At 41.3% G+C, this 12,429-nt stretch overlaps 2 protein-coding genes across 2 annotated transcripts; both read left to right on the plus strand.

Annotated features, from left to right (window-relative positions):
- Window positions 1-2,286: 2,286 nt before the first annotated feature.
- tmem106ba (transmembrane protein 106Ba) lies at window positions 2,287-6,748 on the plus strand. The gene is made up of 8 exons (XM_083678470.1): window positions 2,287-2,386; window positions 3,054-3,257; window positions 3,661-3,724; window positions 3,897-4,056; window positions 4,166-4,306; window positions 4,842-4,891; window positions 4,984-5,037; window positions 5,178-6,748. The coding sequence occupies exons 2-8, from the start codon at window positions 3,062-3,064 to the stop codon at window positions 5,296-5,298; spliced, it is 786 nt and encodes a 261-aa protein (XP_083534596.1). The 5' UTR covers window positions 2,287-2,386; window positions 3,054-3,061; the 3' UTR covers window positions 5,299-6,748.
- A 2,477-nt stretch (window positions 6,749-9,225) lies between these two features.
- Window positions 9,226-11,040, plus strand: seraf (Schwann cell-specific EGF-like repeat autocrine factor). The gene is made up of 5 exons (XM_083679616.1): window positions 9,226-9,474; window positions 9,689-9,784; window positions 9,994-10,098; window positions 10,395-10,490; window positions 10,825-11,040. The coding sequence occupies exons 1-5, from the start codon at window positions 9,234-9,236 to the stop codon at window positions 10,935-10,937; spliced, it is 651 nt and encodes a 216-aa protein (XP_083535742.1). The 5' UTR covers window positions 9,226-9,233; the 3' UTR covers window positions 10,938-11,040.
- The last annotated feature ends 1,389 nt before the right edge of the window (window positions 11,041-12,429 follow it).

Consider the following 12,429-nt stretch of genomic DNA (forward strand, 5'->3'; position numbering starts at 1 on the left):
TTTTGCCCACTGGGGATATTCTGTGACAACAGGTCAAAACAAACCTCCAAATATTCTGCAGATAAACACAGACTCCCTATATCCCAACCTAACCTCAGCAATACAGAGTTTATCCACTCTGTCTGTTGCGATGCTGATAGTTTGAAGTGCTGACACCGGGAGTAGGCGGATGTGTCCACACTGGTTTCCCTGGGGCCTTATCTGAGGCACACAGGCAGCTCCACACAGCAGACTGGACTGGCAGTGCCAGAGGACTCTTAACCCGCCTCCTCAGCCTGGAGCTGAGAGGTTTTCACATGCCTTACTGTAATTCCGATTAACTTACGTGTACAAATATGATTACGTTTGTACTGTTGAGTTGTGTGCATTGGAGGAAGTAGTAATGCGATGACAAGGGACTCTGAAATTGAGCGAGAGCGTCAACAAATAAAAGGCGGAATGGAGAGGGGTGATTTGGGTTTAGGTGGATTAAGTCATGGAAATATGTTTGCCGATCCCGAGGTTTCCTTTTACCTCGAGTAGCCTTGCTCATCGCTCACCATGTTGCGTGAATCCATCTCAATCTTTGTGATTTCACAAGGGGGGACTATAGATTCAAATCTAAATTAGCTTGTCACATTCAGAGTCTAATTTGTGCAAATATCAACAGCAGATAAATGAATCAAAAATGATGATTTGTAAAACAAGTAATCATCAAGTGTTTACATAAACATTACATCCGTCTTACTGTGAATTGGAGGATCTATTTCTATTAATTACATATTCTATGTTTGAATTTTGCAGATTTAGCCCTGTGATGACATTGAAGGACAAGAGGAGTGTGTGGTAATCTGTGTGGAACACTTTGTATGCTCACATTAGCATTAACTGATGGAGTTCTTTTATAAATTAATTGGTTTTGACAGCTTCATGCTTGGAGCAGCATGTTGGTAATTTACTAAGCATGGGCAGTAGGGCGCAATGACGAAATGAGTGACAATACCCCTTTTAAAGCAGTTAGGGAGAAAGCTTTAGGAAATTACTCTACCTGATCATTTTCTAAATTTAATATTTCCTTTTCTTAGACATTATTTATAGTAGTTCCTGAGAAAAGCAAAGAGATTAAAGGGGCAATCTGGGATTGGTATCATCAATTTTGGGACTTTTAAATGAATGTTACATAACCATTGATTATATAATTGATTCTTGAAGAATATAACTTGCTTCAAGTGAAATGCTTCAACATCAACTGCCTTACCCCATCAGAACTGAACATTAAGTTGTTGAAATGGCCTCTTCTAACTTCACTTTAGCCAACAGTGGAAGTGATACTGTTTGGTAAAGTGATCGTTTTTTTTGTTAGCGGTTGGATTACAGTTCATCCTGGCCCATAGACTACTTTGAGGGTAAGGAACCATCTGACTATAAGGTGTAACATTGTGAACTATCCCTTTAAACACTAATTCCGTCTTTGGTAGTGGTGGAAAATAATATCTCTGCTGTTCAGTCACAAATGCATAACTTACAGCATACTGCCATCTTGTGGTTATCAAAGACCCTGCAGTCTTGTGCCTGGAAATTATCAAAACAACCTCTTTATAGTATATCAAAGTAATAGTAAAGTAAATGAACAAATGTAATTTCATTGGGGTCACATTATAATGAGAATAGCAATGTTTATGTCACAATCCATCCCTCCTCAAGCTACCCCACAAAGATCCCCTGATCTACTATTTGTACTCGTGCCTATTTATAAAGAGATGATTTCAGGCTCAGTTTAAATCCAGTATTTTATTTACAAAACAAAACGAAAATCAATATTTGTTACAATCTGAGACCCGCATAGCTTTGACATCAGTGGAGTCATTACATGGATTTAAACCTAAGCAAAGAGTCCAAGCTTAATCTTATTTCAGTAATTAAATCATGTGATACAAAATTGGAAACTCAGTTACAATGGGGGGATTTGTAGAAAACACGTAAAGTCAAGAATGAAACATCAGGTGACAAGACATTCTAGGAAATGGTATAGCAGTTATAGAGCCTTAATACATATCTTCGAGAAATATCAATGTGGAGCACTCAATTCCCAAGCCCAAGTCCTCAAATCCAATCAGTTTAATTATTTAGTAGACTTGTTATGCAAGAAACGACGAATTATGTGTGCTTATGGGCTTCATCTCTATTATAGACTACGCAACAACTGTCACACTATATTTCTAAATCATACCACAAACAAGAATGCAGGCTGGCCGCACTTGGCAAATTTGCCCCAGCGATTACCAACACGTTTGGTCCAATCAGGAGAGCGAGGGGCGTCTCACACATGCACTGTATTGACATAATAAAACACTGGACGTTCGTGACCAAGCGAATGTCCGACAATTCTGTCTAAAAATACGCAAAGGTAAGCTTTACGCTTTGGAAATTAAATGCGGCAATTGTATTAAATCCGACCGCACATTGTTGTTCTTAGTCAGAAGTATCCGCCGGCTACAATATGAATATACATAGCGACATTGTATCCATGTCGCCAATGCCATATGTTTGCGTGCTCAGGGATTCGGAATAGTGTGACAACGAACAGAAAGAGAACAGAATAACACTGTTATTAACACCGACGTATCTGTGGGGTTTTGGGGTAAAATGTCAGACGAGCGGACGAGTTTTTTCTGGAAAGTACATGGTGTACCATGCAGTCGGCCGCACAGTATGGCGGCCATAGGCGCACAATGTATAGGTTCTTTCTGCTGACTAGATACTAGAATTAGTGTAGACAACACTTTGGTCTAAATAAGCGTTGTGTCTGACACTAATCGCTTGAAGTATGCATAATGCAGTTGCAGACTATAACATCAGCTGTATGTCATGTGTAGCCTAATTATCATAAACATAACGTGTTTTACATGATAATCCAATGCACTGCAATATACTAAAGCCTACATGCTATGAATAATTTGTTTACAACTGCCCACCCTCAACAGTCTACATGTCATGAATGTGTGACGTGGGTAGTAATCACTTTTCAACCGAATCTACTTTTTTAGCTATTTTTTCTTTGTGTGTTTTGACAGCTTTAGCTATGGGCAAGGCTCACTCCCACTTGGCGAAGCAGAAAGACGACCAGGACACTCTGACAACCGCACCGGAGTACACAGACACGCAGAACGAGGAGGATGGGAAGAATGGCGATGTGTCCCAGTTCCCCTATGTGGAATTCACTGGCAGAGACAGTGTCACGTGCCCCACATGCCAGGGCACTGGCAGAATCCCTCGAGGTAGCGATACGAACAATACAAACACGTTTTTTTTTTTCCCCTTTTGCACATACACAACCGTGCACACTCATCTGATGTGACTATAATACTAGTATTTACAAGCTGCAAGTAATTTGCTTGACATGGTAGTTTTACAGTGTTCACTTTTTAACTTGACATTCAAACCAAAATGCAAAACAGCCATCTGTTTTGTTACTGGTCAAAGTCTGTAGATCCCTCCCTGTTGCACTCTGATTCACAATGTTTTTGCCTAGTGAACATGACCCAGATATTTGCATGGACAGGCTGTTCATTATTCTAACTCCTATCACCCAAATGAGCAAGTGAGCGAAACTGAGCAAGTGAGTCTGAAACACAATATTGGTAGTGTATCCTCTGTAAATGATACTCTATTCCCCTCCAGGCCAAGAGAATCAGCTTGTGGCCCTGATTCCATACAGTGACCAGAGGCTGAGGCCAAGAAGAACGTAAGTCTATAATTTCACTCAGACAGACCCTTTTATGAGTCTTTTATTCTGAAGCAGTCACTGATGAAACGGCCCCCACCTCTGCATGAACATTTGTGATTCACGCCACTTCTTTGTTCTTCCAACGTGGCTTCCTTGTCTCAACTTCTCTTCTCTATTTTCTTTCCTGCAGAAAGCTGTATGTCACGGTATCTGTGTCCGTTTGCCTTCTGCTGTCTGGCCTGGCTGTGTTCTTCCTGTTCCCTCGTTCTATCGATGTCTCCTACGTGGGGGTGAAGTCTGCCTTTGTCTCCTACGACCAGGACAAACGTATCGTCTATCTCAACATAACAGTAGGTTCCTCCCGAGTATCGTTTTTCCGTCTCGGATTTTCCATCCAGCGGCAGACAAGGGTTTGGCGTCTGTAATGATCCTGTTGCCGATGTTCTTCCTGTCCCCTAGAACACCCTGAACATCACCAATAACAACTACTATGCTGTGTCCGTGGCCAACATCACAGCTCAAGTGCAGTTCTCCAAGACGGTGATTGGAAAAGCCCGCATTAGCAACGTCACGACTATCATACCACTGGATAAGCAGCAGGTGGGCCCAGACTCTGGTCACTTTTAAATGCCTATAAGGGTCACACATCCACTGAATATTGTGACTGCTCATTATTCGTAATTTATATTTCTTACAGAAATAAAACATGAACAAAGCTTCACAAGTGCGTAGAAGTTATGAGGTTTCAACTTTTGATCAAGATGTCCTGGAATACCCAAGTAGCCAACACAGCAGCTCATTGTTCTACCCAATGGTATCCCTGTGAGAGACCATTGTACCCGTCAAGTGACGAATAAACAAAATATTTATGATCTGGCAACCATGATAAAGCCCACTCAAAGCCTTGTCGTTGAGGTCATCCATAGCTTTAGGGAGGGAATTGCTGGGCTGTTGCCCTCAAAGTTACTTATTAATGTGTTATTACTCAGACGCCCTGTGTCAATATGGAAGTCAGATAAGGACTGCAATACAGTACAACAACAAACTCAAACCTTATGGATGTGTGTCTTCCGTTAGTGTAAGCTTATAGCCTAGTCCACACGATACCTATAATAATACTTTGTGTTAATTCCAGATTGACTACATGGTACCAACTACCATTGCTGATGAGATGAGTTATATGTTGTAAGTATCTCAGTAATAAACATTTTAGTGTTGTACAGTACCATCATATAGATGTTAAAATAAAATGTTTAAATACATATTTTCTCTTGCAGTGACTATTGCACCCTGCCCTCCATAAAAGTACACAACATTGTGGTCATGATGCAGTAAGTAACACCTTGAAATTACGACAATTTCCAAGTGCACAATCACAAATATTCACACTTCGTTACCGTCCGTGTGTCAGCCATTTTGGTGAGCTACTGTTATTGGCTTGTTTATCGACTGCCTATCGTCCTGTTTCTAGGGTGACCGTGACCACGTCCTACTTCGGCCACGCGGAGCAGGTCTCCCAGGAGATGTACCAGTATGTGGACTGTGGGGGCAACACCACCTCGCTGCACGGACACGTACGGGTCTATAAATAAGACCGTCAGTAATAACCCTGTTACAGGAGCTCCGTTGTCTAGGTATACTGGGTTTCACAGAGTTTCTTTAGGCTCAGTTCCACTGGAAAATATAGGAAGTATTGTCTCAGTGACAGCTGGATAAGGTGCCAATATGCAGTGAAAGCGACATTATGAAAAACAATGCTGTTGATGGTAGAAGTTCCCCTGTGTAAACCTAATCCATCAAGGTCTGCAGGCATTTGAGATTATAGATGCACTTTACCTTGGTATGCGAATTACAATGATCAGATAGTAGTTTGACAGTGTTCCCGTTGTAAGGCTACCAATACCACTAATCATCCATGGCCACTTGGCAGGGGGAATCCCACATCAACTAATAAGGATGACATCCCTGCTGAGATAATATTATCAGCACCACTAACCAGCCCCAACTACTGTTTGATGGCCTTTTTTCCCATTCCTATTTCTACAAGCCTTTCTCATTCGTCACTTTGTTTCTTTAAATGATTTATTATTTGGTAGATTACATTCTGGTACTTTCTGGTGTCATTCAGTTGTTGTCACTCCTTTTTTTCATTCTAAGGATTGTTAGTGTGTCATCTAATCATTCTAAATTACAATCTATCACCCACAGTGAAGTTAGAGTAGTTATGACTGTTGGTATTCTGCTGGCATTTTAATAGCAACATTTGGATGACTATCAGTACAGTACCTATAACTATACAATGTGTTGTTTTAAGTGTGTGAGTTTGCTGTACAGCAATTGTAAATCTTTTAAAATAGTTTTAAAAGGGAAGATCACATGTTTTATGTAAACTTTGTGAGTACCTTCTTCAAATCGAATATCCTCAGTGGTATTTTAAAACTAGGTTTTTATTTTCTCTTTGGAAAAAATTGCTTCTGTGTTTCTTTTTCAGAGAATGTCTGTTTTCTAAGTTTGTGGGGATTGATTAATATATTGATGGCTCTTTCAAATGTTCTTTTATTGATTTTATTGATCACTGGAACATTGTAATGCTATTTTTTTTATCATTATATTGATAAATTAATAATTTTCTTATTTTCTGGTAACATTTCTATAGCCTTTAGAACGCATAGAATACCAGTTTTAAGACAATTAAACATGCCCCGACACAAAATGTGAAATATGTATATTGATTAAAGTTTGATTTGATATGGAGGAAATCACAAACATACACTGTAAAATATTCCAACGTGCCATATATATTATGTGTGTTTCTGCCAGTGAAGGCAAAATTCCCATATCCAAGAAAACTTCAATTTGCTTTAAGTCACAGGTCACATTCTCACTGAGATGCTTGGACTCTCTACTTCTACCATGCTCCTCTCAACCGTAAGTGTAAATGTGGAGACTGTCAATGTAAACCACTGCCAAGCATTCATGCATTACATGTAATGATGTGTTTTCCTCGCATGAAATTGGGAATAAAAATGTGGTTGTTTTTGATGTTTGGCTCCTTTCTTTAAAAGTTGTAGTTTCGGAAGATACGTTGAGATCTGGAAGTAATTATACATTTCCTCATGCAATACCGGTTGGTGCCGCAGGGTGTCACAATGAAATGGGCTTGAGAACGATGTGACTGGCTGTGGCTTTAGGACATTGGTGTGAACATATGGGTGGCTGGAAGCAAAGACGGCATTCTAACCTATAATTCTGCAAATTAAATGTGATTTTAAATATGAAATGACTGCCGTGTCTATTAACTGAGACAGCAATGGCCATTATTCTAAGATACATGCACTGTAACAATGTGTTTAGGGTTACGGCTATGCACTATTATTGAAGTCAAATGATACAAATAACGCATTGACAGTTTGTATGGAAAAATGGTCATAGCTGTAACAGAAGTCATATATACTTTTCAAACCATTGTGCTGACCCGAACTGTGCTTTTCTGGTAAGTGTGGCCCAGTATATGATCAGCCTGCTTTCTATTAAATAGCTCATCACAGAAAGGCTTAGTCCTATCATGTGACATACTGTCGTACAAAAGGTAATTCATAGTGTGTTAGTAGTATACATTTTGCTTTGAATTAACTCTTTCTATGGTGTTGTGTTGTGTATTGTAATGTTACGTAGCCTAATTGAAACCTACACTATGTGTGTCAATGTCTTCCTTTGCAAGTGGGATACTGTATGACCTCTTACATTTACATTTACATTAATGGCGTTTAGCAGACGCCTTTGTCCAAAGCGATTTACAACAAATACATTTGTTTAAGTAAGTGAATCATCTATCCAACAGTCATCATAAGACAAAGTAATCAACGCTCATACCAGGGGCCTTTGGCAGTCGTAATGCCTCTTTTATTTTATTTATTTATTTATTTTTGGAGTGGACGTGTAGACTGTGGCTTGGATGTGTGTCAGTGTGTTACCCTGTCTGCTTCTGGATGCTCAGCAGGGCCGGAGGTCTCCGGTGTGTACCGGTATGCTCACATCTGTCGTTGTCATTAAAACACCAGCTCGCTTCCTCTCCAGGATTCAGGTCAGGGGCTTGGAGCCGTTCCACTCAGATTTACTAGGCAGGCAGAGACAAAATGCAGGATCAAGTGCTGTTCTGACTGGCTAATGCACCCTTTGTGACTGTTCCTAACTCTCAGTAGATTGAGTTTCACTGTATTTCAGATTTCAGTTAATTGAAACTTAACGCCAGGATTTGGAACCGTGACTGCGTTTATTACGATGCAGGCTACTGTGCTTCCTCAGCACGCTCCAAGATGTCTGGAAAATAGAGAGGACAGACTGAGGAAGTGAAGCTGTTTTCAGAGTTTATTTCATGAGTTGCCTCATGGGTATGGGTTCAGCAGTGTTGGTGAAATGTTTAACAAAACAGAGTTCTTGAGTGAGTTGTTAAGGCTCTTGAGGTGAACTTTGAAGTTCTGTCATTGGTTGTAAAGGTATGGATTATTGATTAATGATTAATGGACTCATGTTCTAATCTGTTCTAAATTGGCAAGCTACATACAAACAATGGGTTAGGGTTATGGTTAGACAGATCGATACATAGTATGGCATATTAGCCAGGTCATCCATGACAAATCAGAACTGAGATTCTTTTACAGGTTTTTAGATTATCCACATACAATCGCGTGTCTACAACGCTAAATAACACGCATGGTAGTGCAAAGAAAGAGCAATTTAGTTGTTAACACTCAGTCAATAAAGCCAGTGTAAAGTGGGTCAGGAAGTAGAAAAGCGAGTAGCCTGGACTAGACGACTGGTTTGGTTGTGTGAATGTCATTAAAGGAGACCTTTCCTTTGCCCCATGGATCATATACTTTCCCTTTTCCAGATGTAAAGCAGGAAATGGCTTTTCCACATGTGATCGAGACTAGCTTCCATCGCAGAGAAAGGCTAGCGTGGGCAGAATAAATCTAATTGAGTTTTCCCCAGAAACATGGGGATGTCCTTTCACGTCTTTAGTTAATATACTGTAGGCCATGCATTTCTCTGACTATTCAAGTTCCTTGTTAACCTTTCACATTAGCTGGAGTCCTGACAGCTGTCAATAAATCACTCCAAACAACGTATAGGCCTACTTTGCAATCGCATGCCTTGTTATTACTGTTGTGATATGTTCATGTTTTGAATCAGCTTCATATCTCCATTAAACAGTCTTCGAGGCAGGCAACAGGTAACTGTACTTTAGGTAAACTCTGAATGGCAGGCCTTCCTCTCTGCAGAATCACTCACACAGAGGAAACGGTAAAAAAAAAAAATCCTGAGTCCAAGGTGTCTCCCCCCATCTCCACCTCGAGCCAGCCCCCAACTGCCTTCTCCCCATCCCCATTCTCTTGACTGACAAACCTCTGCTGTAGTTTCTTCGGCCATCAACGGGGGCGACGTGGAGAAGCCTTGGAGAATTTGTGAGGAACTTGGTTTCCAACTACTCGTTGATCCAGTTCCCAGTGCTCACCAGCTGAAGAGGATGGGACTCGTTCGCTGCTGCTTCCCCGCCTCGCTGAAGATGGGGCTCGCGCTGCTGGCCTCCTTGGTTGCGCTCGTGGGTATCTGCGCCGCGCGCTCGGACGCTCCGCGGGGAGTGGCGGTCCCCTTCGTTTTTGACCCCAAAGCGACTTGCGACCCTCCGTGCAAACACGCAGGAATCTGCATCAGAAACAACACCTGCTTCTGCTCGCGAGGATACGAGGGAGAGACCTGCCAGTATGGTGATGTTGCAAACTTCTGTTTCAGTTCCCTTAGAATAGAGAGAGAGGGGGGGGGGGGACACTTTAGGTAATAGAAAAGTAATGCATATTTTGGAATAAACCTTTCCAGTCTGAAGGAAGCAGAATGTGTATGTTGTGTTTATGTTTTCCTTGTCAATGTTTCCATGACTGAGAGGTTGAGTGTTCACAGTGTATGTTATTGTGTTGTGTGCAGCTAACTGTTATCCCAAGTGTAAGAATGGAGGAGAATGCCTTCGCCCTGGGAAATGCAGATGTCCTACTGGATTTGGAGGAAAATATTGTCATAAAGGTGCAACTTTTGCTTGGGTTTCAGTAACTAAGAATGGTGTTCAGAGAGAGTGTGTGTGTGTTTAGGGGAGGAGGATTTGAGAGGGTATTGATGTTTGAAAAACCAGTCAGGGGGGGTATAGGCACATTCAAAGTATGTACAGTATTTGACTCTTTGTTTGCTGCACTGGTGGTGTACAATGGTGGATGCTAAGTGTTTGTCTTTGGCAGTGACGTGTCATGGCGGATGCTGGAATGGTGGGGACTGCATCGCTCTGAATGGAGTGGCCAAGTGCCTCTGCCCCTCAAGCTGGACCGGCTCCAAATGCCAAGAAGGTTTGTGTACATATCTAATTACCCAAGTTATCACCGAGGCGAAACCACAAGTGAGGCTGGTTGCTCAGCTGGTCTGTTCACCCAACTATTTTTTTTAACCCTTCAACTTAACTAAGTGCAGCTGTGGGCTACTGCGATCGCCTTGCCAAGATACGGTCAGAAGCCGTACAACAATGGGGGAATAATTCATTGAATATGTCATGAGTGAGTTGCAATGAGAATGTGTGTCCGAAGGGAATAGTGGTGATTTATTTGTTGCTGGCATGTTGAGAGTGTGTTCTGTGGTGTTCCCCCAGCGATCTGTCCCCAGGGGTGCAGGAACGGAGGCAGCTGTGTGGCCCCAGGAATCTGCAGCTGTCCTGAGGGCTGGCTGGGGGGAGCCTGCCACACTGGTGAGGAAACATTGACGTATGCTCAGATGTTCACTTTCACCCTCACTCACTCACTCACTCACTCACTCACTCACTCATGCACAGATTTGGCATTCACACACACACACACACACACACATTGTGTAGCCAACCACACAGACAATAGACTAAACTTGTCTTTGGAAAAGTTTGACATTTGTTTCTGGAACAGTATTTCTTTAGATTAACTCTCCTCACCTCCTTTGGCCAATCAAAACAAACACAGATGTATCACATGACTAATTTCCTCCTTCTCCTGTAAACTCTCCCTCTCCGCTTTCTTTCTTTTCTTTCCCGTACTCTCTCTCTCTTGTAGCTGTGTGTAGCCACCCCTGTCTGCACGGAGGGAAGTGTGTGTCCCCTGACACATGCCGCTGTCGTCCACCCTTCTCTGGGCCACACTGTGAGGAGAGGAAGAAGGTGTTTTAACCCTGAAGGGGTCAGAGGTCAGAGGTCAGAGGTCAAAGAGGACCAATCAGAAGCCTTATACATGTAGACCCTAATACATTCCGAACCTGGTGCTATGAATAGTGTCTCTACCTTCTTATGATGTGTAAAAGTACCACTGAACTTTGTGTTCTTTATGTGTTAACATAAACCTTTGACTGTAAACCTGTACTATACTGTACTGTTTTGTTTGTGCCATGAAATGAATTAAAGATGGAGAAAAATTAATTGTATGTGTTTCCTTCTCCTTGATGAATAAAGTATCTACAGTATGGGATCCACTGCTGTCATTCAAGCAGTCAATCTATTACTTAGACATGAGACATATCACAGTACATACGAAATGTTATCAGTTTATTTCCATTACATACAGCATTACATACAGCATTACATACAGCATGATGTAAATGTGTCTAAAACGTTTAAAATATCTATTCTCAACACAGAAATACCTAAATACAATGTACACAAGTGATCAAGTGTATTTTAAAAGGTGTTTGTAAAAGATCTCTTCAATATCCAAATCATTGATAACATAATTTATAACATTCATAACATTCCAACATGACGCATTCTGTACACCAACAGTGTAGGCTTACTAGGATAACTGCGCTGTCAATCAAAAGTCAATGTATCAAACCCTCATAAACACAGGTCGAGGCTAACCTTTGGCATGTATCTTCAAAACAAGTAAAAGTTAAACAAGATGATAACATTTCTAAGGCAGTTGTAATGTATAAAGATTACAAACATATTTGTTCCCCATTTGTAATAAGGTATGAAACAACAGTGCACAAATGTTTCAGGCAAATACATGGGGGTATCACAACAAACCAGGGGTCAGTTTCACCAAAGCTTTGTAGCTTAAATAGTACTTTTTACAGACAACCCAGCCGCAAAGCCATAAGATAACAATTGTAAAATCAACGTTTGCAGTTCAATCTGTGCAAAATGTGTTAATGGGTTTTCAAGAGATAAAGAACTACTAGCTATGAAGCTTTCGCGCAACCGACCCCAGATTGCATAAAAACGTTGGCCAAATTAATAACGAGGAACAAAACAAATACAAAAGGTGTGTATCAATATCCTATAAACATAATTCGGTTACTCTTCAAACAAACTCTCGTCATCAACTCTTCAGTGAATTATCTTCTACATTTTTATGTTTCTCGTTTCTCTTCTCTTACTTTCACTTTTGCATAAAAGCCCAACATAAGTATAATATGACATACATGTATTCCTCATGCACTAGAGTGTAAGTTCTTATGCAGAGCTGTTATACCAATGTGCTACCTTGATCCATGAGGTAGTGACGTACAGGGACAATAAGACAAGTGCAATATATCCAGTCCCTCTTTCCATGTATGAAGACACACACTCACACACCTCCGCACACACACACATGCACACACACTCACACGCACGCACTCACACACACGCACGCACGCACGCACGCACGCACGCACGCACGCAC

The sequence above is a fragment of the Argentina silus genome (genome assembly GCF_951799395.1).
Source record: "Argentina silus genome assembly, chromosome: 10".
Classification (NCBI taxonomy): Eukaryota; Metazoa; Chordata; class Actinopteri; order Argentiniformes; family Argentinidae; genus Argentina; species Argentina silus.

Excerpts from the sequence above, each read along its gene's own strand:
- tmem106ba (XM_083678470.1), top strand. The coding sequence starts at position 3,062 with ATGGGCAAGGCTCACTCCCACTTGGCGAAGCAGAAAGACGACCAGGAC. Across the intron at positions 3,725-3,896 it reads AGGCTGAGGCCAAGAAGAAC|AAAGCTGTATGTCACGGTAT; the intron begins GTAAGTCTATAA and ends TCTTTCCTGCAG. Across the intron at positions 4,307-4,841 it reads TACCACTGGATAAGCAGCAG|ATTGACTACATGGTACCAAC; the intron begins GTGGGCCCAGAC and ends TGTTAATTCCAG.
- seraf (XM_083679616.1), top strand. The coding sequence starts at position 9,234 with ATGGGACTCGTTCGCTGCTGCTTCCCCGCCTCGCTGAAGATGGGGCTC. Across the intron at positions 9,785-9,993 it reads AGGAAAATATTGTCATAAAG|TGACGTGTCATGGCGGATGC; the intron begins GTGCAACTTTTG and ends TGTCTTTGGCAG. Across the intron at positions 10,099-10,394 it reads CGGCTCCAAATGCCAAGAAG|CGATCTGTCCCCAGGGGTGC; the intron begins GTTTGTGTACAT and ends GTGTTCCCCCAG.